The sequence below is a fragment of the Anguilla rostrata genome, chromosome 10 (genome assembly GCF_018555375.3).
Source record: "Anguilla rostrata isolate EN2019 chromosome 10, ASM1855537v3, whole genome shotgun sequence".
Classification (NCBI taxonomy): domain Eukaryota; kingdom Metazoa; phylum Chordata; class Actinopteri; order Anguilliformes; family Anguillidae; genus Anguilla; species Anguilla rostrata.
In genome coordinates this window covers 15,831,348-15,858,892 of record NC_057942.1, presented here as the reverse complement: position 1 = coordinate 15,858,892, position 27,545 = coordinate 15,831,348, and the positions used below count along the sequence as shown (strand labels likewise).

At 42.5% G+C, this 27,545-nt stretch overlaps 1 protein-coding gene across 1 annotated transcript; it reads left to right on the top strand.

Moving 5' to 3' along the window:
- The first annotated feature begins 1,344 nt into the window (after positions 1 to 1,344).
- Positions 1,345 to 23,626, top strand: LOC135265120 (apical junction component 1 homolog). Its single transcript, XM_064354410.1, has 2 exons — positions 1,345 to 1,685; positions 17,443 to 23,626. The coding sequence occupies exon 2, from the start codon at positions 17,497 to 17,499 to the stop codon at positions 20,830 to 20,832; it is 3,336 nt and encodes a 1,111-aa protein (XP_064210480.1). The 5' UTR covers positions 1,345 to 1,685; positions 17,443 to 17,496; the 3' UTR covers positions 20,833 to 23,626.
- The last annotated feature ends 3,919 nt before the right edge of the window (positions 23,627 to 27,545 follow it).

Here is a 27,545-nt window from a genome sequence, read left to right as displayed (position 1 = left end):
TGCAGTCCATTTGCTGTGAAGCAACAGTGCTACCCACTGTGCCACTATGCCACCCTTGTGAACATTCAGCACAATAAAAAAATTACTTTTGTGTAATCTCAAACAAAATTTGTGTTCATATATATTTGTAGGTAATCCTCCAAATCACCAGTTTTAATAGTTTTCTGGTATAATCAGGGGTCTTGTTGGATGGATGTTTTTTCCATTGACTGAATGGATTAACATACCCTGAATTACCTATGCATTACACAAGTTGGGTCTAGTTAAACATGTTGTATTTATCCACATACTAAGCGTGCCAAATAAACAGAAGTGGCCACTGGCCCAGAGCTGGCACAGGGGTATTGGTGGCCCTAATCATGAATGTTGTTGTGGCCCCAGAGTGCACCAACATAAATCACATGATTGTATTGTGTGGCCCTAATTGACTGCATAAAGTGTTCAGTGTCTTTCAGATGAGACGTTAAAAGAAGATCCTGACTTCCTGCGGTCATTAAAGATCCCACAACACTTATCGCAAAGAGTAGGGAGTTCCCTGGTGTGCTGGCTAAATTCAAAACCTGACTCTCCAATCTGCCACCTAATCATCCCCCCGTTTAATTGGCTAAAATTGCTCTCTCCCTCTCCGCCTGAAATGATGTGTGGTGAGCGTTCTGGTCATAATGGCTGCCGTGCATCACCCAGGTGGGTGCAAAACATTGGTGGTTGTTGAGGACTTTCCCCCTCATCATTTTAAAGTGCTTTGTGCGTGAGAAAATCCTTATATAAATATAAGATATTATTATTATTATTATTATTATTATTATTATTATTATTATTATTATTCCAGGGCACAGGGCATTTTTAGATCTGCAAGTACAGGGTCAGATGTGCCTGCTTGACAGCAGTGGGAATATGCTCACACAACCTCTTAGAGATGCGTTGTCTGCGTTCCGTATCAGAAGCAAGTTACCAAAAATAAAAATGGTGGAATATTAGAACAGCGGAAAAGAAACTTTTATTTCAGAGAGGGCTTTCACTTGCGTCTGTCCTTAGAGCTGGCGAGATAGGCATAATTGGTTCAAACGAGGTGATAATCACTTGAATCAAGGAGGTTATACACAAACTGTTTAAAAAAATAAAACGTCTCCCCCCAGGAAAAGAGGCGAGTAGATATGGAATAATATCGCAGGTAACCCCAACAACTGGGAAGAGGGAAGAGATTTCACGGTCATAAATTATTCCTTATTCAAATTAGCGGCTGTCGCTTTGGCTTTAGTCCAGAGCCTGCATTGTCTACGAAGACCGATAGAGGCGGAATTAATAAAGAGCTTTGATAGCGTACATACTCCGATTGCCGTCGAAGACCAGCAGCCTATCGCCAATTGTAGCATCAATCTGCTACACACTTTTGCTCGCTCACACAAACGCGCACACACGCGCATCGCGTAGGCTACATACAAGCGCGCAAGCATAGTCACACCCCTTTTCATTGCACACTATACGCATAGGAGATAAGGGGATCTGCGCGAAATGTACACTCGAAGTAACCTTAGCGTTTGGTGCAGACAAGGCACGGTCACCGGCAAGAAATGGAGACTACATGACTGAACGAAACAAACGAGGATTACACTCAGTTTCCTTGTAGCATCGTATAATATATGATGAAAATGGGTGACCATGAGATTGGATTACGGTGCATAACGGTAAGACCCAAATATTTCGTCTAGTCAACATATCCAACTAGCCAACATGAAATTATCTTCTGTTTTTAAATCCTAACTGATATGAGAATTCTTAGGCTACTTCTCGTGATGTCGAAAGTCGATGCATTACCAATACTTGCATTTTAGGAAGGCAACTGTTCTATTATGGGCTAGTGTTACAGTAATCGACCCACTGTCACGTTGTCTCAACGTAAGTCATTGTGGTTCAGGTTTTATTTAATACTAACTATACCGTGGAAAGTGGAATCACCGCAATTGAAAATAAGTATAGAGTGCATGTGCACCAATTTATAGGCAGTGTATGAGTTGGCCTCGATGTCCGTCAAATGAAAGGTGTGTGCATATAGACTGCGTGCATGCAGTCGTATGCGTTTATGTTCTGTATAAACTCTTGAAGACCATATCGTGTAAATGTATTATAATGCGAAAGGATCCTAGTAAAATTACCCTGTGTCATTCAATCGAAGTTCACTTCAATAAACCACTGGGAAGTGCATTATAATCCCTTACATTGTTAACAAATCGTGTTCCACCTCTGCATGCCGCCCGAGACTACGGAGTTTAGTGTATAGTATCTAGGCGATGGAGCTCTGTGTTTGTTTCGCAGAGGCTCGGAGCTGTCCGTGGCCTGCATGGGGGCCGTTGTGGCGCTCACTCGGATACAGCATAGTCTTGGATCGGATTCGGAAACTCGTTCAACGAAATATTTACGAACTTAAATTCAATGTGTTGTTATAAGTAACTTTTATTTGGCAGCGAATAGTGCTGAGCACATGCACCTCTTACTTGCGCAGGGTTACTGTTTATATAGGCTACTATAGCTCCATTAAAATGTTTACCAGTATTACTGTATTAGTGTATGGCATAATACAATTTTGACGAACAGAATGACTGCGAAGAAGTGGTATATGTTTAAGGGATGTAGGCTACAGTAGTCAAAGGTAAAAGTTCAGAGGTTCTGACGATAGCGGCACATTTAACCACAATGAACTCTGTCATCCCCAAAAGGTAGGATAATCTCCGTTTCCGTAGGAAGCCGCAGAGTTAGTTTAACTATTTAAAAAAAGATTCCTTCTGTAGCAGTACTGCCCATCAACTTACACCGGATCTTATAAATGGTTGCTGCTTCAAAATTAATGCAATAGAAGAAGCAGAGAGATTGTAGTAGATGTAGAATATGCATGGTCCAAAAGATAGTGGTAGCCTAAATATATCGATTTGGGAGACGTTGTTCACTGTGTAATTTTTCTGTAACCGTATTCAAATATATTTAACATTTAATCTGCAACTTTAAGTGTCTCTGTTTCTAACAGAGGCACATTAAATAAAAAAAATTACAAAATTATGTGTTATGGCAGTTTCATATTAAAAAACGTGCTTTCCATTTGGCAGAAGTGGCAGGATCTGAGCATGTACTTATGATGTACTGGAAGATTATCAAAGCTCGCTCGTGCCTATAGGGCATCTGAGGCTCAGGGAGGCAGGTCCAAAATCCAGTGTGACAGGTGTAAAAATGGTATTACATTTTCCATCTTAAAGGAGAAACTTCTGCATGCTTAGCTGAGCCGAGCAACCCCGTCTCCTGGCATTGCATTCAACATGCGCTGTGACAGGCAGGGAGTTGTTTGCACACTTGTACATTTTTTATAGCGTGATTACCGAAATAAAAAAGGAGGCCTCCTTTTTTGTCCCTATTAATTTTGCTGTCACAGCAGCCTGTGTGTCTGTCTGCGGGGAGGATGCTTTAATAAAGCAGACAGTGGGGTCTGTCTGGCCAGGGACTGGAGTGAGATGACGGGTGCCAGAGGAGCATTCAGGGGGATGAGGTGATACATCCCTGCTGTCAGTGTAGTGGTGTGCGCACCCCCACACTCTCACCCCCCCTTCCCCACACACCCACCCACACCCACTCACCCCACCCCCATTGGAGTGATTCGCTTTGATCTGCTCTTGCTCAGCCTGCTGAATGACATATCCTCCTGACATGACGCCTTCAAGGCCAGGCAAATTGCAAACCACTGTTTCAGTCTGTTCGGCTGAGCAAATTAAATGCCATCCATTAACTGAAAAAATCCTCATAGAACATTATGGACATTTTTCAATTTGTTAATTGAATTTCACTTCATTTTCTTAATCGACGGAACTCGAATGGAACTGGCCTAAAACCATGTTCAGTGTGCAGCACCATACACTACAATACAATGTGTTGAAATACAACTTTGTCCTCAAGATGCACTATTGCTGGGTGAGAATATTATGAAATGAACAACAAAATTTATGTATTACTACATAAAGTAAATACACGCCATGCTTTGCACAGCAAAAACTCAAGAACATCGGTTCTGTTCCAGCAAGTGCAAGTTAAAAGTGCCGCAAATAACAATGCGGTTGGTTTTTCACACGTCCGGTGTAGCATGCTTGCTGCAGATTTTGGCGTTGGTGTTCTTCCCCGTTTGCTCGTGAAGTTTAACAGGAAACGAGCGAGCTCAACTCGGCCTCGCTGCAGGCTGGACAAACCCTGGGCTGCGAAATTGCCGGCCTGTTTGATCCGGTCATAAGGCCTTCTTCTGCACCGCAAGGCCCTCTGATTGCCTCGAATCAGTCGGCCACTGACAGCACAGTATAAAACACTTGATGGCTTTGTGAAGCGCCATTTTCCTGCTTTGTCCACTGACCTCTTTCAAGAAAGTTGGAAGAATAGAGAGCAGGTGTACTGAAACACCACCTCACAGTGAGACTGCTATCTTTGCATTATTTTAAAATAGGTTTTTTTTACGTATAAAGAACCCTCTTTTTCAAATGGGATAACTCTTCTTGCGTTCATATACTAGTACATCTTAAACACATACAAACGTGATCCATGAGTTCTGAACAGGGTGTAACAGCTACGTAAGCTACAATAAAAGGATTAATAACCCATTTTCAGAAATGAATGCAGCATTAGCAGCACTTACCTCTTATATGTAGTATAATTTATGAATATAGTATAGTGGGTAAGGAGCTGGTCTTGTAACCTAAAGGTAGCAGGTTTTATTCCTGCGATTGTACCCTTGAGCAAGGTACTCCATTGCTTCAGTGTATATCCAGCTGTGTAAATGGATGCAATATAATTGCTATGTAAAAAAAAAAAAAAAAGAAGTTGTGTAATCACCCTGGATAAGAGTATCTGCTAAATGGCTGTAATGTAACAGCCTTGGGAGATCTAAAGAAATGAGAATCAGTTTACTCTTGTGAAGTAATAGTACTGTGTATGGTGAAATCGCAAATATCTGTAACCTATTTTAATGTAATAAATCTATGTGAAAATGTTAAAAGAGCTAAGACATGGTAAATTGAAAATATCCTAATTATACTCTTGCATGTGTTGCCTGCATGTATTATGCGTATAGTTACAGACTGTGACAATACGTGATATAGGGAAGATGAAGTTAGCTGCCTTATATTCAGACTTTTATGATAACTCAAAAAGCCCTAGAATTTGTGAGATAAAATATGGTGTCTGAAGTGAGACACCTGATTTAATCTGTAGTGAGAAATATACCCAGATATTCTGTTTTTATGTATTATTTTCAGGAAATGACAGGGCTCACAATTCATAAAGATAAAAATATGATGAAAAACAACTTGTGTGATCATTTTTGCATTCGATGCTTTAAATGAAGTGTGGAGATAAGATGTGCCTCAGAGATAAGAGAAGGTTGTGTGCCGAGGTATTGTATTGGAGCCTTTTTTGTGTTTGCCTGGCTTGAGGCCCTGTACTACTGTACATGGGCATTTGGTTTCGGAGTTCTCGTGCGTTTATCGATTTGACCTTCATGCGCACGCCAGTTTTGCCGATGCTGTCTCTTTCTGTAACTTACACCAGGGTCTCTGAAGATTTCAGCGAAGGTGGAGGGGGGCATGCCTTTTTCGTCTGCTCCATCATCGGTCCACTTCGTTATCGTTTACATCTCCTCTGAGCCCTTATGAGTTGGATTTAATTTCAGCTGTGTCCTGGGGTCGGAGATACAAGTGGATTGAAGTGAGGATGTGGAAAGGGACTGGAGGAACACAGAAATTCTCTGTTGAGGAGAGATGTTAAATACGATGTCACGCTGTTGTCTTTTGCTAAGGGTGGGAGAGGAGCAACACTCAGAACAGTGTGTCCGGATGCTATCCGATCATTGTGGAACTGATGTGATGAAACGAGGGAGACAAGAAGAGAGGGAAAGAGAGACAGGCTTTTTTTTTCATCGAACACGCTAAAAATAAACACGTCAGAACCCTGACCCAGCATCGTTTTTTTTTTTTTTGGATGCCGAATCTCCCAAGACTCTGCATTATAAGTGCACTTTAATGATCTAATCTCAGTTCCCTGCAGAGAATTAGATAGAACCATTGTGAAGGCTTTGAAAGGCCGTCTACCCTACCCCTCATTTGCCCCCTCTCGCCGTGCCAACACCACGGCCGTGGGCACGGCGGAGAACGAGCTGACACCGGCCTGGCACGGGCCGGACGCCCACTTGCACTTTCAGGGGTACAGGGCCCGTCCTTCCTGTCTCCAGAGAGCGGATAATTGAGTGGGATTCCCGCTCTGAGCTCGGGACGGGCTCCACACGGCCCCCGAGGCAGAGGAGATTTGATCTGCGCCGCGCAGCGCTTGTTTTTCGCTCTCACTTCCCTCTCTTCTATTTCCGTTGCGGATTTTTTAAAAATGTCCGCTTGGCGTTTGCCAATCAGTCGGTTCACCGAGCAGTCTGTCAGTAGCGAAATGAATCTCCAGAAAACCCACAGCCACCCCTTATGATTTTTGAGTGCGCCGTGGGTGACTCAAATGTCAGGACTGATTTACGGAAGGTCGCGGTCCGGGAAGATTTTCTGTGGTCCCCTGTCCTTTAGTCGCCTGGAAAACTGCCAGAGCTAAATGAAAACTAAATACCCGTAATTAAAAACATTTATCTTGTCAGAGGAAATTTACCCTGGGGTGCTGTGCTTGCAACCGTTTGACTCCGGCCATACGCGTCTTCCAAATGAAATTGGTCTGCGGTCAGATATATCTATCCCTGATATGTCTGGTCACTGTTTGTGTATTGGCTCAGCTAGTCTGACCTCTCAGTGTGGGTTTATGTCTCTTTGGCATTTCAATTTGTATCGGATTAACTGGTCAGTCTTTTTTTGTGTTGCAGGCATTTGTGTTTTGTGCGTGTGCATGTGTTTGCTGTGTATGTGTGTGCATGTTTTGTTTGTGTGTGTATGTGCTGTGTTTTGTGTAAGCGTGTACGTGTGCGTGTGTATGTGTGTGTGAGTGCTGTGTTTTGTGTGTGTGCATGGGTGGGTGTGCGTGGGTGGGTAGGTGGGTGGGTGGATGTGTGGGCATGCCTGCGTGTGTCCAGTAACTCAGAGGAAGAAGGGAGGTATCAGATGTCTGTCAGTCTGGATGTCAGATTTGTTCCATGTTTGTAAACTACAGCAGAGATAGGAGAGCACAGAAAGCACAGCTTTGGTTCTGAGATGTAATGTAGGGGCAATGATGTAATACAGGAAAATACTTGATTTTGGATGAGTATGTAGGGTGGATAGGGTATCTATGTCTTGCAGTAGATAGGACTATGAGGTTAGGTTAAGGTCCCTTGTCTCCATGTAGATAATGGCTGTAAGGTTTGGGGATGGGTTGGGATAGATAGTCCAGTGTCTGTGGCGGTGACCTGAGGTTTAAGTGTGATCCTGTGTTTCTGTGTAGATGTGAGAAGTGTTGGAGTGGGGTGAATGCAACCTGTGCTGATGTAATTTGAGGTGGAAAGTTCAGAGTGATTCATGTGGTGGTTTGACGTGGTTCTGCAGTAAGTCTGGAGATGTGATTCCAGTTGTAGTTGAGACCTGTGTCTAACAGACATCCCTTTATAGATGTAAAGTGTAGGGTTGGTTTTTGTAAATAAGTAGATGTGATTTGAAATGTATTGTCTAGGTGTATAGTTTGGAGGAGGTCAATATTTCTGTGTCATAATCTTCATTCAATTTTAAGTGTTTTGGTTAGGTATAAGGTAGGATTGGGGTTGATGTGGTAATAAGCATTTTAGATGTATGTATTATGCATTTAAATTAGGTTAGGATGGGATTGATGTGGTCATTAGCCCGTAGAAGTGATTTAAAGTGTAGGCTTCAGGTTTAGGTATGTGGTCAGAATGCGGGCAGCACGGTCATGACCAAGTTTGAACATTTAACATTTATAATTTAGATGTAACGATGGGATAGTGTTGATGTGTTCCTACATCTGTCTGTAGATGGGATTTCATGTGTAGGGTTTTGTTAGAAGGTTGACATGGGGTCGATGTGTTTCTACATCTCTCTGCATGTGCGATTTGAAGTTCATGGTTCATGTGTAATGTTCGGAACGGGTCAGTGTATCTCATAGAGGACCCTAAGTGCAGTGGGGGGGCAGTATGTGGTCGCTCGGCAGACGGGCGGTCAGTGCCATCTCTCCCCAGCCCGGCAGGAGCAGATGGCTCTCAGAGGGAGGGGATGGGAGGGAGCCAAAGGAAGGGTCTTTCTGATGGGATCACCTTCATTAAAATGTTCTGCTGATCGCCTTTAACTGGGCTATTTAAAAATCTCAGGGCAAACGGAAGACAAAGCGTGCTTGCAATATACACAGATGTCAGGATATCTAAACCGTACCACTGTACGGGTCACACTGTTATAACAGAAAAGGGAGCACTTGCATGGGGCCTGTATGAGCTTTGTGTATCCTCTTCAGTTGATTCAGAGTTTCTTTAATGACCTTGCTCATCACATGATGTGGGCATACTGTTTGTGTTTTCATTTAAATCCCCTTTTTAATTGCCTTTTTGAAACTATGGCATTGATAGTCCCTGATTAATTAAAAAAAAACTAATAAATTAAATTTATGCAAGGCCCTTTAATTCCTTCCCCCACGGACAAGGTCAGACAGTGGCCTTTTCGGTCAATGTGCTGTTTTCTCGTATTAGGCTAAACTAAGCTGAATAGATTTCTTTCTTTTTTTTTGTAACACAGCATTATGTGTGTTTGTCTGCATTCAGTATCAAGCCTTTGTGCTTGGGCAAAAAATAATGATATATAAATGATGGTTTATAAATTAATGGAGTAGAGGATCATCTCTCAAAATAGGCCCATTTGCTTCTCAGTCTATTTGTTATAAATGGGCTGTTCTGTCCAATGAATCATATTGTTAACTGTGAAAGGCTGAGATCTTTGTAAGATGAATTGAAAGAGAATCATTAAAAGATACTTTGTTATTGGACTGATACTAGTTGTCCTCACTCCACTTGGATAAAAGCCTCTGAATAATGTATGAAACAAGGTGTGTGATTGTCCAGGATAAAGAGGGTATAAGACGTGTAATATACACATCAAGACATGTAATATACTCATCCGAAAGTCAGCACTGGTGGTCAAGAAGCCAATGAATCATTAAAATGATAAATTATTCTCCACGCAGTTTGCTGCTCCCAAAGTGAATGTATTACATGCGAATGGGGATGTTTTATTGGCTCAAGTTAGCTTTTGGTTAGTGGAACCAGTTTTTGTCGGTATAATTGTTAAAACTATAACTTTGATCAGTGAATTTGGTTCACATGCAAAGTCGGTTGACAGCATTTGAATTGGTGTGCGTCACAGCAGATGTGTGATCCACACTAATATATAGGCTAATGAACTGTTAGCTTTAAGATATCCAATTAAACGTTCTAGGAAATAACCGTGCATAATATATTTTTTTTAATTTTGTCTTTAGGTGAGCAAACAATTAATGTGTAGCTCTGCCTTATGAATGTGTTAACTAGATTAAAAACAAACCGTGGTACGGAATGGGATTCACAGTTTGATCTTTTTTGGCAAAGTAATTCAGTTGGAGTCTAGTAAATAAGGATGATCAGGATGTAGTGGGAAGCTGATAAAAAAACCCCTGGGAGAAAAGGCAGGAAAAAGCATCAAAATAATTCAATTTATTTATGGTTTATTTGCTTTGATGGAACAGATCAAGGCCTTGACCTTGCAGTAGGTAAAGAAGCAGACAAATTAATTAAATAAATTTCAATTAATCACATTTTTAGTTCTTCTCACCCCAATGCATTCCTTTGAGAAGCGTTTAGAGTGTCCCTTGCCCAGCAGTCCAAAGCTGTCATTGTAATACTTTGCTTTCCTTACACTGATTAATTCTGCATCTGGTGAAGATGGTTCTGACATCCCTGCTTGTGCCTGAGTGTAACACAGTCACCATGACCGAACGTATTGTTTTCACACTGTTCTTGGGGGGGGGGACAATCACCATTTTGCAGTGAGACAAAGTGCTCATTCAAGGCACCGGTTTCAATGAAAGAACCTATACATGATCTCTTGGATTCTTTGTTAAGTATGTTTTTATTTATTTATTTTCAATTGATGCTAATTATCAATTAATAGGGGAATTTATGTGGGGAACCAAATATAATAAGTCATTGTCATCGTAATTACATTATTGTCATACATTATTATTATACACATACATTCCTTCCATGGATCTCAAATCCCTGTAAAATGAAGGGACGGGTGACTTTCCTCATTCACCACTGACGCGAGGTTGTTATTTCCCAAAATTCACTTGCGTGACATTAACCAGCGGACAACTATTTGGGCATAGCAAACAAAAACCGTATGCCAAGAAACAAAACTAGATCAAGAAATGCATAGGTAAAACACAGGTGCTGGATGTGGAAGTGGACAGGACAAAGAAGAGGCAGAAGATTACTATCCGAATCTTTAACCAGCAGTTATTCTCCCTCCGGAGAAAAAAGAGAAAGATGAGACTTCTGCAGGATTCAAACTCTGAGCCTAAACATAATGAAAAAGTGCTCAGAGAAATAATAAAGCAAAATGAACACTGCCTGTCCTTTACAACATCTATGCTAAGGAATGGCATGTAACATTAAGTAACAATGGCTACTACTTCGAACAGGCATCAGCCGCAATCAAAATCGATAAGACAGCAATCTGGTGAGCTAATTCAGCAAAAGAGAAAGGCCTCAACGTGGGTAGGGATGGGCATTTTTATCCCTTGGAATGCAGGTAGCCAGGTGTTCCTGATGAATAGTTAATCTCCCTCTGCACCTCGGCCAATAGGCAGAAAGACAGTACCCAAAGGAAAAAAAGGGAGGAACAGAAACGGGAACGTAACAGTGGCACGTACTTGTGTGTTGCATGGCAGACATTTCAGTGCCACAGCATTCACTTCCCATGGGCAGAGATGGACAGGGAAGGATTTATTTAGCTATTTAAACTGGGGAATGGCCAAGTCTGAGATGGAGACAGCCAAATTGGGAATTTTGGTCAAGACCAAGCAGAACTTCCTAGCCTTTGGAATAAGTGCTATTGTGTGATACGTGTGATAGTAAGAATTCAGTTGGGCTGTTTCTGTACTGATTTCCTGCTTAGACTTGTGGGAAGACTACTCCCTGCTGTTCCCTCTTCACCACTTCCTGCAGCAAGCTGGCTTTCTGAGGAAGTCTCCTATCCAAGTGCTTACGAAACCCTGCCTGGGCTTAGCTTCAGCCATCTGACAGGAGAAATTTACAGGGTGGTTTTTGCTGCTGGATTATTTATGCCATGTTTGAAAGGCTGCAGTGAGTCAGTTCTGCAGCCATGGTTTCCCTATATTTGCAAGGCATTATGGGATCATATAGTTATTCACTCGGCTGTAACGATTGCTCGTTAAGGCGCCTTGACAGTCGGTGTAATGAAATTGAGATGATTTGCAGCGCTATGCCGAAAGTGCTAAACGACTGCAATTTTCCAGTGTGAAACAAGTGTAAAAATTGGACAGGTGTGCAAAAATGATCTCACTGCTCTGTTTTTTGAACCAGCTGATGAAGCACTGGCGTGAAGGTGACCCTGGGATGTCCCGTGGTCATTGGTGTGTGTGTGAAGTAGGAGAGCAGCACCCTGACTGACTGGTGTGTAGTTCAGATCCTATTTGGACTGGTTAACAGAGCATGCAGCCAGACACACTGTCCTCAACCATCTATGCAATCATTTTCACTTCTGAAGTGGGAGAGAAGCAGAGACTGACAGCATGTTTTCGAGAACTCCATTGATCTCAATTGGCATTCAGAGGGCTGCTCTTTTATACAGAGCAGGTAGTGACATGCAGGCTGCTTCTCTGCTTTCTTAGACTGACAGGTGGCAGTGATGGTACTATATAAAGTCACTATTCACTTCAGTGAATCATTCACTGTTATGTATTTGCCCCAAATTTTCATCATATTGCTTTCAGACTCATTCAGACTCACCTTGACCTGTCTTGATCAGCTTCCTCCATCATGGTTGTAATCATAATCAGTTACTGCATGAATTATTTAACTCCAAATAAAAAAGTTATTCAAGATTCCCATACTCCCCTAAGTATTAATATCTTGAGTACAATATTGCGCACTTTACAACCCAAAGGTACAGTTTACTCAAATGTTTTGTAGATGCAGTTGCCTTGAAACATTTGCGATAGGACTTCCTAATCTGTTTAAGTATCCAGCGGTTTTTAACTTTTAAGTTAAACTCTTTTTAACTCTTTTTAGTTACAATGAGATATTCTGTTTTTGAAGTTGAAGCTGCTGAGTTTATTTTATAAGATTGGCTGCATACAGACGTCAGTGCTGTTTTTTTACAGAGTGAGCCGATCCATAGTTGGCCCGCTTCTCAAAAATGCGGTGTGCCAATGGAAAAATCGTTTTGTGTAATCTTCTGATAATGTACGTGCAATGCGAAAAACTGACTGTCAAAAAGGTCTCGGTGTAGACAAACCTTGTATTGGATGTCACATCGATTTGTCAGTCTTGTCTATCACGGTGCGCTACCAGCTTTCCCCCTACCTTTTGCAAATAAAAGAAATGGGCAAAGGGCTTGGAAGGCTAACTGAGCCAAAATACATTAGCGCTCCATTATCTCCATTGTCTGTTCTCTTCCCCATTTCTTTCACTTGCCAGAGGTTGGAGGAATCTGCTGATATATACGGGCTTTTACATGGGTACATTACAAGGACAAAATATATCATTCCCACAGTAATAGCAGAACTGTTGAGTTCACATCTCGAGGATTAGCTTCTAATGGCTGCCTCGGGTGTATCACTATGCTCTAATATAGAGTAATTACAGCTGAAATGCTGTGAGGTTCGAAGTCTGTGAGTCATTCAGAGTTGTTGCGAGTGCATTTATTTTCCATTTTCAAACCTGATTCATATATTAATTCTTTCTCTGTTCTGCACTTCTGTTTTTAGAATATTTATCATTTTCCAAGGGAAAATGTATTGTACTTGTAAACAGGTTGGGTAGCTAAAAAGGCAGGTAGCTTGTAAGAGGGTTTCATAACTAAAATATCATTAAATAGTGAACACTACACCCCTGAAAGCTCAGCTATACATACACCGTGTAAAATAAACTTGAGAAAATATTAAGATTCGTTCTGACTGGCCAAGTGTTAGCCACAGAAATGGGAGCGCTCGTTAAGCTCTCCGTGCCAATTCTGTGTTTGAGTACAACTATGATCACATTCGATTTAACGCTGAGACGGTCTTAGGAAGAATGGTGCCGCCCAGTTACTGTGAATGAACTTAGCTATTCGAGGTGTGACTTCTAAAGAAGTTGTGCAAACGGCTTGTTTACAACTCAAGTACTGCATCTGTTCTCTTAGGGGCTTTTGTATCAGTGGGACTATTCATATATATAAACCCTTTTTTGCTGTGATGCGTGTAAAAAAATTTTTTTTAGATGGCTAGTAAAATTTGGGCATCTGTGAGTCACTGTCACTGGTGGACCAAAGATTTCTCACCTTGCCTGTCTTTATATGTCTGCGTGTGTGTGTGTGTGTGTGTGTGTGTCATTGTGCAATATCAGTATAATGCAACCAAGGAGTGAACAAAAATGGAGTCACTGCATTATTCCAGTTTTGTGGGACTTCGCTGCCTTGCCAAGCTTAAGCATACAATGGAGGACTTGTGTTGCCTGCCACCAGTGTGCCACCCACCACCCACATAAGGACTACTGCAGCTAAAGCAAGGGTCCTTTATTAATGCCCTTACCTGTGAGACAGGGACTTTTTCCGCATAAAAAGACACAGTGCTACTGAAGAACGTGCCTGTGTCACTGCTGGTAGCGGAAGAAGAGCCTGTTCTATAATTGCAGCTGTAAAACTCGGTTCCCCTGTTGACTTAAACCCAAAATGACATAGGCAATTGTTACTCCCAGAGATGGGGTCAGTTCTAGTTCAATTCAATCAATTCAGGAAATTAATGGAAATTAAAGGAATTAACAGAAAATATCCCCACAGAACATTTTGGGAATTATTCGTAAGTTGAATTTGAAATGGCTTGCTGAGTGAATTCAAATAGAATTGACCTCAGCTTTGACTCTCAGTCAAATATGCCTGGTTTGAACCTGCCATGGGCTCCTGACCTTAGTCCTGGAGAACAGCCTGGCTTTCTGGTTATTATCGTTACTCTTCAGGCTGAATTGGTTTCTGATATTATGATTAGACTCGCTGGGAATGAGGGTGGAGACCCCTGGTCTAGGTTACAGGGTACAGCTTGCACTCCAAATTACTGACTGAGCCACTCTACAGAGAAACATGTCTGGTCTCTGACAATGAATAGCTCTTCCAAAAGGGAGAGAGAGAGAGAAAGAGAGGGAAAAAGGGTGAGAGTCAGAGAGTGTGAGAGAGATATGTATTATCATTTATCGTTATCATTATTTTAATATTGTTATTATTTTACATATTATTTATATGTATGCTTTGGAAATACTTTGTATTTTATGTCCATAAAGCAACTTGAATTGAAATTAATTGAGATAGAATTTCTCATTCCTGCAGCCAAACACCTCCAGGGCTTCTTCGCCATTTTGAATCTTTTTAAAGTGAAGCATTGAAGTTTGAGTTTCCATACAGACCTTTTTCCGTGTGCAGCAATTTTTCAAGATTATTGTGTATCTCATAAGAAAACTGAAGAAGTATTTGAAGTGTTCGTGCTCATATTCAATGTAAATTTACAGAGGAAGATGTATCCCATTGCTACTGCCAGTGTCTCTTGGGGAGTGTTAATAAAGGTATTCCTATCCTGGTAGTAGCCTGCATCTGTCTGATTGCCTCTGTGTTGCCGGCTATGTGATTCAGGGCTGTCATTATGTCTGGACAGGTGTGCCTTGTGATTGATGGCTGAGAGAGGCCGCAGAGCCCAGATGAACTCCAGGGGAAACAGTGTCTCTCTGCTTTTGTCAACTTTAATACAGGAGTGTTGTGTGATTGACATCCCGGTGGACTGGTTGGGTGCAGGTGACCCAAACTGCGAGAGATAGTACAGCACTGCAGATCTGTGGTGAGACATGTACAGGTGTTCTGGGGTGCAGGTGTGTGGAGTGACTCCTTCATCTGCTGTTTAAGGGAACAGTGTGTGAAGGCTTCTCCATCAAACTTACACTTTTCCAAAAAAATGCTTTATCACCCTGTGCTGATGAGCCTCATAGCAAATATGTGCTCATATGTTAGTGTGAGGCTGCTGGAAGGCTCATTTGATTAAGGCACCATGCTGTGGTGCAAGGATGAGCCCCATGGTCTCGGACTGAATCCAGACTGTCGCAGTGCTGACTGTGGCTGGTAGCTCCAGAGTGCGATGAGCTATTGGCAAGTGCACCGCCCATGGTATGAGAGGGTCCTGTTGGTTAGGGGTCCACCTTTGATCACTCTTCAACGATCCCCGCTGGTTGATCTGGCCCGTAGTTTGTATGTTGAAGGCTGTATGCGAAAGATCTTTGTCCGTTTCCACTCTGCAAGCTCAGCTGTAATCTGCGGTGTGAAAAGAAGCAGCTGGCAGCACTAGGTGTTTAGGAGGAGAACCATGGATGTCTACTCTCCCAAAATGGCAGTAGAGGTTGTGCATGAATGCGGCTGCGGTTGCAGATAATTAGACATCCCAAATTAGAATGGGAATTGGGCATGTTCAACCCGTCATTGTGTGCCAAATTTAAGAAAAATGTAATGAAAGAAAAAAGGTAGCAGCGCTAACAGTATAAGTTAAGCTCTCAGAAAGCAGTAATGAGCACCGAACACAAAGATACAGTACTTTATATAATAGCTCGTACTGAGTGATTTATCTTGTTAATTTTGCAAGAGATAATCCCGGGCTGAAGCCCTTCTTGAACGTTGCTCAATGCAGCATATTTATTAGTATTCATTTTGTTTTTACAGATCAGTGGCCTTTCCATTGACCCCTTGCAGTTTCACCATGGGTGTTCCCGCACACAGTTATTACAGAAAGCGAGGGCTAGGTTTCACTTAATTGACTGGCTACACATTGTAGAATGCATGGTCACCCAATGAGAGGGGTTTGGTTGGCTGGATTGTGCCTGTAATAGCACCCAGGTGCAGCACCTCTGGTCGAATGGGCACTCATGAGTTGAGTTCTCTGAAGCAAGTTGGTGGAATCCATATGTGAAAAGAAGGGTTGCTTGCTTACACACACTAATGTGCACCTGCCTGAATTGAGGGTGCCACAATGGGCTTACAAATACTGCCTGGCATTCGAAATTTAAGGAGAATTTTGATTAAAATTGATGTAGTAAATAATTTTTTCTAGTGCTGTGAGGGAAACAACTCACTCTACTTTATAATTTTTATAGAAGATACAGTAGTAGAAGAAATGTAATTATTAAACCACAACTTTAGTCCTGAAAGCTGATGGAATGGACACTAAGCTAATTGATGGAGACACATTTATTTTCAAGAAGCTTTATACACGCTTAATGTATAAAGTATAATATACCTGTATAGGCTGTACTTGAAAATGTAGGCTACATTTTGTTAGAACCTTATCTGAATTAATGTTTGCCCAGTTAATGTTCTCCTTAGGGAAGTTAAAGATTCAGCTCATATTGCACTGTCACTGTTGGACACTGTTGCAGGATTCTGCAGCTGCTTCTTAATTTAATTCTCTCCCTCCTGTCTCCTGAAGTTAAGGTCCTATGCAAGACCAGAGCTGAGTATGCATGTGAGAGAGTTACTGTGTGGCATTATTTTTTGGTGACTTCATGATTGATGGTAGAACACTAATTTACTTAATCATCAGCGGCCAATCAGCAGCATAAGCAATTTTTTAATTTAAGGCCATGACTTCCCGCATAAGCACATCTTGGCAAGAGGTGTGACGAAATAAATACCCTTCATCTGTTACTTGATTTAAAACTTCTTCAGGATAATGCCCCCTGCTTCAGCTTGTTTTGGCAAAGAAAGTTAAATCAACAAATATGTAGTGACATTTTAGTTATGCAATACTGGTTTGCCACTGTCTTATTTTATGTTTATCGTGAAAATAAATATGAAATAAATAAGGGTGCCCACTCTGGTAAGAAGGAAATCTACAAGTGTGCAAATGCATCACATTCAGTAATCCATATTTGCCTTGAATGAAGTTTTCCTTTCTTTATATTTTCTTTCTAAAGGTTCTTTTCACAGTAATTTCACATGTAGAGCTCAATTTAAAATGAACAATATTTTAAAGTGCTTTAATAATACATTCCACGGTCATTTCCATTGAGAGTACTCTTGTGTAGCTTTTAAATTTTCAATAAATTATTTCTTTTAACATAATAAGCAATACCTTGCTTATTATAAAAAAGGTATTCCATAAACATATTGATTCATATCTAATGTGTTCTTTTTCTTTTTCTTCTTTTTCCTCCTCTTTTCCTTATTTTTCTTCTTACAGAGGACATTATCTTTAAAACAAACTGAAAGGGGGAATTAGAAAAGTCCCTTTAAGATGACACGCACAGATCCACCTGACATACTGGCATCGACGGTGTATCGAGATATAAAAGTGAATCCCTCCTCCCACACCGAGTCCCTTCGCTCTTCTGAACAATGTGATTCCCAGAAAACCGGCAAGCTGGAGGACAATCAGGAGAAGATCAACAAGAGGCACTGCCGCAGCTTCGACTTCATCGAGTCACTGGACGACCCCAAGTCCCTCGCCTCCTCCTCCATGGAGTATCCGCTGCGGCGGAGGTCAGAGAGGCATGTGGCTAACCCGGACGTGACCTGGACTGCCCTCGCTCAGCAGGGCCACCTGCGGTTCTCCTCGCCCGACTTGTTCAACACCCGCCTGGCCGCCCAGCATGCCGCCAGCGAAGCGGCTGCCGGTGAATCTGCCAGGTCCGAGCTCAAAAAGAAGGCCAGGTCCAAGAGCGCCCCCAGAGTCAAGACCACGTTCACCCCTGTGCCTATTGAGGTATCCTCGCCTGTCCTGAGGAGAGGACGGGAGGCCCAACGGACATCGCGGGAGGCCTCCAAGAAGTCAGAGGCATCGCCGCGCCGAGAGGCCCCCGTCTATGTCTCTAGCCGGGGACCATTGATGAACGAGGTACACCCCATCAAGCTGCAACCGCAACGGGGAGAATCCAACTGCTACTCACCCCTGTATGTCACCGACTGCTTCGACCAGAGCAGACAGGACAGGCAGCAGCAGCCAGCCACCAGCCCCCATGTCAAGTGTCGGGTAGATATCAAGCCAGACGCAGCGGTGCTGCAGCACACGGCGAGGAGGCTCAATCCGGCAGGTCGTACAGAGATGCCCTGGCAGCGACACCAAGGTGGTGGGAGCCGTGGTTTGACCGTGCCTCGGCAGATCTCCACCTCCAGAACACCAACGCCCAGCGAATGCTACAGCGGGGAGTACAGGCAAATGTATCAGTACTCCAGCAGCATGCCGAACAGTTACACCCCGCCTGTGGAGATCCCACTGCAGGGGATGCCCTCCCCTCGGGAATACCGTGGTCGGGAACGAAGGGCCTTCTCCATCCCCAATGTGCCAACTAAGTTCTTCTACACGGATGACCCTGGCAGGTACCCTTCCCCAGCTACACTTTCCGGCACATACTATTCGGATGATCAGTACAGCATCCCCAGTCAGAACCACACCCCGAAAGCAGCATATGCCCATGACCCCAGGACTCGCATGTTTCACACCCTCCCCGTCCGGCCGTACTATACTGAAATAGAGCCACGTCAGTACCCAACCCAAGCTGCATACCCCAGACCTTACTCCACCAGTGAACCAGGGACTTATATCATTCAAACCCCACCTGCCAGGGCATACTACAGGGAGGACCCCAGAACATACGCAGTCCAGCCCATCTCATCTAAGGTATTCTACACAAATGAGCCCTTCACCCCACCGCCACAACCACTGGACCATCACATTCCCCTGAGAGCTTACCACACTGAGGGCCGACGACACCCACGGTTTTCCCAGCCTCAACTGGAGGACTGGTATGGCTCAGATGTGTCAGGGTACACTTTCCACCACCCTTCTGCCCAGTTGACCCCGCAGAGAGTGAGAGCGGAGCCAGTGCTGACCCCCTGGTACACCAACCACTGCATGGAGCCAGCCAGGCTCGGGGCAGAAGCAAGGCCTTACTCCAGGTCTTGGGATAATATTCTGAACCCGCCGCATGTGGAACAGCCGCAACCTGTCCAACGCGGGCGGAGCTATGAGAATCTCCTTTACCAGGGAAAGAGAGCACTGTCCCCAGAGGCCCGCCGTCAGCCTGTAGTGGTGAACCTCTCCAGCTCACCAAGACGTTATGCAGCCCTCTCCCTGTCGGAGACCTCCCTGCTGGAGAAAGGTGTGGGCACCGGAGGTGCTGGCATGGCTGACGGTTTGAAGAACACCACAGGAAGGTTGTGGTTTGTCACTCCAGAGATCACCATCACTGACAACGACCTCCGCCCAGGCAAACTCACTAAGACGGACGTCCGCTCAGCCAGCTGGGATGCGCTGGACTCTGGCAGGGATCCTTGTCCCAGTGTCCAAGAGCTGCGTTCCTACACTGACGAAGCCGCCAAAGAGAAGACCCACAACAGCTACTCCCTGCAGCAGAGCCTAGAGCAGCTGGATGAGCTTCTGGCTGACCTGGTCATTGACTACAAGCCTCCATCGAGCAGAAGGCCTAGTGAGGACCTTCTGGATCAGCTCAAGAAGCTGATCAATGAGGATGAAGTGGACCCCTCCACTAAAAAAGAGGACAAGGACCCAGAGGACCAGGGTCCCCTGAATAAGCAGCCCACATCCATAAAAATTAATCCAGATACTCACCAGGATCTTGACAGTGGTTGTGATGGGGTCCAGAAGAGCACAGATGAGTGCTCACCAGACCAGAGCACAGATGAGGATGACACTATGATGTGCTCCAACAGCAAGTGCCGGCGAACGGAGACCCTGTTCAACGCCTGCCTTTACTTCAAGTCCTGCCACAGCTGCTACACATACTACTGCTCCCGAAACTGCAGGCGGGAGGACTGGGACGTCCACAAGGAAAGTTGCCTGTATGGTCGTGTGGGCAGTATCTGTCGCCGTGTCATCAAGTTCTGCCGGGAGACAGGAGAAATCCACAAGGCCTTCTCCCGAATTGCCAAGGTGGGATACCTCTCCCGGGGGAGAGGGGTCCTCTTCCTGGGGTTCCCCAACCCAGGGTCATCCGACAACTTCCTGCAGTATGGTCTGGAGAGCCTCCTCATGGCCCCCACCTACTTGTCCCTGCGGGAGTTGGATGGCTTCAAGGACAACCTGGGAAGCTATTGCAAGGAGCTCCAAGAGGCAGGAGATGAATATGACCCCAGCGAATGTTTTCTCCTGAATGTATCCATAGCTGTGGGTGAACAAGTGCCTGACCGGCCCTCCCCTAGGGTCCAAGCCCCGACTGTAAGGAAGTACGCTAAGGTGTCCTTGGCCTCCACCAGCCCAGAGAGGAAGGTACTGAAGAAAGAGAGTGACATGGAGACACTGATCCTCACCCCGCCCCCAGGGACGTCTGACATAGACAAGGAAGGGGAGGAGGGCCGGAAGGCCCGGGAAATCTGCTTCATCAACATCCAGCGGGAGCTGCGGACCAGGGGGGTCTTCCTGCGCCACGAGTACCCCCAAGTCTACCAGCAGCTTGTTGAGTTTGTAGAGAGTAACAAGAGGTTCACGCCCACCACCATCTACCCCATAGACAAGAGGACCGGGAAGCAGTTCATGTGTATGATTATGGCTGCTTCTGAGCCACGGACACTAGACTGGGTGGCTAACCCCCATCTTCTAGATGATATTATATAATTAACTGCAGCCCTGATGTCATCTACTGTATGTGTAACTATATGAATCATGTATATAGTTACACACCAAGCATATTTACAATTATTGTTTGTAGATATGTATTTTACTATGAGAAAAATGTTTTATTAATGTTTTCCAGCTAACATCATTAATAACAGTCACATTCATTATTGTTAATCTTAGGGGAGTAAATTTTTTCATGCCTGTTGGATTAATTAAACAAGATGACATACAGTAAATGCACATATTTAGTGAGGCAGTATTGATATTTTCACCTGTATGATTCATAAAACAATTTGTAGTCTGTCAGGTTGGTAACATATGTTTGATCTTGTCATTTATATCCATTTTATTTTCACATGTCATCCACTTTTTTCATTACAGTTTTCTTACATTTGCATTGTTGTGGTCTACTGCCAATTTCAATATTCTGGGTTTAACGTTTTTTTAAACCAGACATCACTCTTTGGTGACATTTCAGCTTCATTGTCAAATTTATTTAAATTAAACTAGCAGCATGTCACCAAATCCACCCACTTCATTCCACCAGAGTACAGAATGTTTTATTTTCTTCCCAGTCTAATTGCTTGCAGTGTCGTCTAGTCATTTTAACAGTTTACATAAATGTTTAGTATAAACATAATGCACATGCTCTGTACTTTGATGAGAATTTTACAGTACTGGAACTGTAAACTTAGTTTATTTATTTTCTTGTAACAAATATATTTTATTCAAAACCTTTTAATTCCAATATTTTCAGGGCACACCACTAAGATTTAAGAGTTAGAATATGTCCTGTTTGGAAGAGTTCTGGAAAACTCCAAAACAAATTTCATTGGTCTAAGGTAACACAGAAATTTTAATAAGCTGATTCTCTTTCTGTGTGCCTGTGGAGTGATTTAACCAATTTACAGATGTTCTGTTGGCAGTTGAGATTGGGCTTAGAATAAATATGAAGGAGTTGCAAACAAAAGAAAATGCTAGAATGTTATTTGTTAATTATGTCTATGATGTAGCTCATACTGTACAATTAGAAACTCAATGTGCAGTTAACCATAAAAGTCTATTTATGTTCATCTCCAAAAAATCCAAACTGAAACATTAGTGGACACACTTAAACCTTGAAATAATTAATAGTGGGTACTGTTTAATAGGGATTCTCATGTAACTGTTTGTCCTTATAATTAATTAATCTATCAGAGTTTACCGCAATTGCTGTGGGGTACTGAAGGCTAACATAGTTACAGTTGTAAATGTGTGTTGTGGTCGGCTTGTTGCAATGACTCAATATGTTTCTATTGTAAAAACACAGATTGTGAATCTTTAACCAAAACAGCAATGTAAAACTAGGAGTTTGTCAGTGTACAGCATGTGAATTAGTTGCAGTTGCAGATTTATATTTATTACTAATTTACTATATCAGATTGGAGATGAAGAAGCTGCTCACCATCCCTAAAATGTGCCATAAATTTCAGACCATGAGAATAAATATTCTCTGTTTTTTTTTCTCAAAGAACAGTCTTGGAAATACTGCACTGATACAATGTTGCTACACAGCCATAGGGAGGCACTTCTTCAGCAGACTCACAAGAGCAGGCAAAGCCTGGTGAAAAAAGGCCAAAATGTTTCAGTATTCTTGAGATTTTGTGCACTAGTTATGTTTTTTGAAACATTTTTCTTTTCTTGTTCTATTTATTTCTTCTTCTTTTAAAATATAGTTTTGGTGCAAACAGATCCAGAATAAGAATCAAAGAACTCTTGGTAAGGTACAAGGACGTTTAATAAAACAATCAACCTCTCATTAGACAGGAAGACATACAGTAAACTACAATAAAGTCTTAAATCATGAAAAGGTTGTATTTCATGGACCCGGAACATCATGGTGTACATCGCAAGCTAGTCAGGCAGGAAGTGTGTGTCCAGACAAAAGATTACTACTCTGTTATACAGTAGAGAACTGGATCATATCACACAGAGGGAGGATACAGATGGATTAGGGCTCAGGGTCCCAGATTACTGAGAAACTTCTAAAACTTCTAAAACCAATCCCTGGCCTACTACAGTAAGTACATAACATATGTATCTATAACTTAACAGTATAACATTTCACCTCAATCAAAGTTTAATCATTAATTAACTAATCACTTAGTTGCCTAGTAATTAATTGAATCTAATTAACTAATCATCAATTAATGTTATTTCTGATTTCTATAGTTTTCCACTTCGCTAGTTTATGGCCTGATATCTGTTCACTGCTCTCCGGTGCTGGACTCATTTTTACCGTTCTTGCTTTGTCCAACAGTGTGCTGCAGTGGACTTTCTGTTTAACAAGAGATGCATAGTGTGTGTGCTGGGGTGTGTGACTGTATGTTCGTGTGGTTTGATGCCACACCTTTCACATTGAGTCCCTCAATCGACTCTGTACGCAGATCGGAGGGACCCTTTGATTGAACGCATGCTATTCATATTTTGGCCTTTTGTCATGACAATGATAATAAATATAATAAATATAGACTGACCTGCTTGATAATTTAATATTTTTTGAAAAATATAAGAATAATAAAGTATTTTGGTTGAGAAAATAGTTCTATATTTAATTCCACTAAAATGTACATGATGTCATGCATACTAACGGAGGATGATATTTTCAGATTATGAGTGAACTGCTCCTGTTGAAATGAAAAATAAAAAACACATGGGGATGATGTTGTTCATTGTATAATTTTTAAAATGTCAACCTCTGTTTTACTGCATACTATTTGTAAATCATATTTAATAAATGAACTGGACTGAACCTGCCGGCTTGTCCCTTGATTCACAGAACACAAGCACAATGTATGGAGTGCTGGTGGGGGAGGGGGGATGATTCAATGTAACCACTTTGCTAGTTTGTCCTTTGCATAACAAATCAAAAGCTTTGTCTGTGGGGACAAAGCCAATGGATGCCAGCCCTTGCACCAGACACAGTTCACAACCTTCGGAAATGAGCCGTACACCGTTAGCCTTGGAGGTAACTTGACAAATGTGATGTTGCTAATACTTTCACTCAAGCAAAGTTGTTTTTTAAATTTCTGTTACTTTTGTTGCATTTTGCTTTCTGCAAGTTATAAATAAAACCAACAGCGGCATTCGAGCGCATTGCTTGTTCTTGTTTTTTTGCCACCTCTACAGCTAAGTGCATTGTGACTTTGAACCTTGCTGCGAGTCCTTTTTCGACTTGACGGGTAATTCCTGGGTAATTTGTCCATTTGACGAAAGGGGGCCTTTCAGGTTGTTTGGTGGTGCTGCCACAAAGCAGACAGAAAAAGGAGAGACAAACGGGGGGGCAGGGTTGTTTACGCGGCGAGGCGACGGGTCAGCCGCCGACACGGCCACAATGCCCCCGTTATTCCTCCACAGCGGGAGCCCCCTGTCGCCGCGGAGGGAAACCGCTCGCGCTTCGCTTCCAGGTGGGCGGAGATGCCCAATGCGGGCTGGCGCTGGTCACGTGGGCTCCTGTAAACGGCAGAGCCTTTCGCCCCTCCCTTTAAATTCCAGAGGCGCGCGGCATCATGGGGGACGGTCGCTTTGGAACTTGTGCGGCTGTGTGCGACTGTGGCTCACATTAACTCTCCAGGGGGGCTTCTTTGTCTCTTGCAGTTCAATGTCAATTATATAGAGCGGTTAAATAATCAAGCTTAGGCAGGGGGAACAGGAGACGGATCAGTGTCTCAACCTACACAGTATGTGCTGTGGTAAGGCCCATGTCTGGGTCATTGCTGCATTCAGACCCATAATGCACCCAATCTGGGAAAGCAGGACAAGGGATATGCAGCATGCCATTTTATATCTAATTTAACTATGATTATTTTTGTTGTAAATTTTGTGCTGCAGCCTTAAACTGTGCCAGTATAATTTTTTTTTTTAACTCCATTAAATTGTTTTAGAAAATCCAACGACACTAGTGCAATTTAAACTATATTATATTGCATTGAGTTATTTTTATTTTTCACATTGTCATTTCAGGTCATTGACAGCCATTGGTCAGCTATGGAAATCTTCAATGCTCAGTGACAGACAGCGATGAGAGGGGAAAACTCCTAAAACCTTGATTGTGTCCTGGCCCATACAGCTTTCTGTGCTCTGTGTACATATTTACCCCCCTCCTCTCCCACAAGCCGCTGAGGGGGACCGCAAGATGACCCCAGCAAGGGGACCGCACGGTCAATCTTACTCCTCTGCTTGGTTAAATGCATAATTCACAGCTGTCACAGGCAAGCCCCTGAGATTAACTAGAGCACTGTGACCAAGTTCGGTCTCTTCCCAGCTGGCAGTGCTTACTGCACCAGCCGACACAAGAAGCTTGGCCCCCCACCCCCCACACACACAATGCATTTTCTGGGCTAATAACATCTGCACTAGGTCAAACCCCTCAAATCCTCAAATACTTGCCCTTAAAAGTAAGGTTTAACAACAGGAAATTGTGAATGGCAAATTTCAAAGCATATCATTTGAAATTGACTAATCACATTCTTAAAAAATAAATAAATAAATATCACCAGCCCTGAACTGACTAGACCGACTGAAAATTCACTACCACTTTGTCCCCATGAACCCAGACCCTCAGCTGGCCAGAGGAAGATGGGCTCCCCTGACTGAGTCTGGTTCCTCCCCAGGGTTCTTCCTACAATGTCACCCAGGGGGATTCCTTGCAACCGTTGCCTTTAATTTGCTTTGTCTGGGTTTAGACTGAGGTATATTATGATAAAAACACTATATAAACACAATTGTTTATATAGTGTTGATTGTTTGATTGATTATGTGGTGGTGTGCAATTCAAGTTCATGTTATATCAGAAGTGTGGCATATTGTCGCCTGAGCCTTTAGTGTATCCACAACAAGCCACAGAAGGCTGTTGCCAATATGCCATTAATTATCAATGACACATGGTAAAGTATTAATTACTTCAGTAGCATGTAACATGGAATTTATTTTTCAATATTTAAAAAAAAATCCAAACCAACAATATAACAGTATCACACAATAGCCATGTTCAAGCAAAACGTTCTGCTATGGCATCAGTGGCTGTAATGAGCAGGAAAGCTACAGCGGCTTTGAAAAAAGTTCTTCTTCATCTGATCTCATCTTCCCTCACAGGGAAACTGGAGGACTGGTAGGAGCAGGTCTCCCTGTTTTCAGGGGAGAGCAGAATCACTTCCTGTACATGAGATCAAGTTGTGTGTAGGTGCAAAATCAGAGAGGGTATTGATTCATTCTTACTGATCACGCAGCACAAACTCATTTATAAGCATCAACCATTCAGACCTTCTGCCTTACTTCTCACCATGCTCAGGTACCCATGCCCATACAAAACAAGCACTATTAAAATAATGGGACACTGGGAAGCGATCATACTGTGATCTTCTGTCAATCGAGATGGTCACATCTGTGCAGTGAAATGACCTCATTTATTTTTATGTCTTTCTGTGGGCAGCACCGTGTCAAACTGATGAATTAGCACATGCTGCGTAATGATTAGCTCTCAATGAATGGCAAGACTGAAACCCCCTTACCTTTTTAATTGCCTTAAAGGTTTCATCTAATGGTGTGCCAGAGAAGTTGCATCTCATACTGCAGCAACCACTCCAAAAGCATTGGACTCTCAGTATGAGCGAATGTTCATCAGTTGCTTGGATAAGAATGACTCAAAGACACCTGAGCATGTGGGTGGGTACAAGTGTGAAATGCCACAATGATTTATTGACCATGATTTAAATGGTTAATACACTGCATGCTTGTTGATACACAATTCATTCAATTCATTAGTGAACTTGCTCATTTTTGTTTATTTATTTCTAAAACTGAATCTTAAATATATCATTTTTCCTGATGCTATCAGAAGGCAGTTCTGCAAAAATTCACATCTCATATTTTAGACATTATACATGGAATTAACACAGTATTTTACAGTCACCTGACAAGCAAAATGCTTGTTAAACATAAAACAAAGAATAGTGAGTTCACCTTGAAGTGGGAGCTTTTACTACATTTGATATTTTTGCTACCCCTGCATAATGTGACAATGAGAAGCCAAATCTTGCTGAATGCCAACTGAATGGCAGAAACACCATGCATTCACATAGAAGACGAAATTCAAAAGGGAATTTCTAATCCATATACTGCCATCGCCATCTGCTGGTTACATTCTGCACAGACTTTACAAGAAGATGACAATCCACTTACCTTGTTCACATCTGTGGATATGTTTACTGCTCTGCTACAGGACGTGGGTTAATGACTAACTGACACTGATATTGTCACCTGTGTGAGTTTCAATTCTTCAGTTAAAACATCCAACTCTGGGTATTCTTGTTATTACTTTGTTCTGTCTTTCTTTCATTATAACATAACAACAACAGCCACAATACTACTACTACTACTACTACTACTAATAATAATAATAATAATTAATAACAACCACAAAATAATTTCAAAAATCATTGAACCAATGCGGAAGAGGGTGATTCAGTTGTCATGTGTGAGATTGACTTGTACCAATTATATTTTATAATAGTCTATAATAAAATGTGTGCTTACAGATTATAATTATTATCCCATGCCGAATGAATTGTTCATCAAATAAATATGTGGTACTAAAAACTACAAATCCCACATGTTATTGAACCTTTTTTCATCAGTGCGCATGCGGATAGCGCAAGTCCCATAGTAATGAC

Bases quoted from the DNA above. Each gene is read 5' to 3' on its own strand.
- LOC135265120 (XM_064354410.1), top strand. From the start codon at position 17,497: ATGACACGCACAGATCCACCTGACATACTGGCATCGACGGTGTATCGA.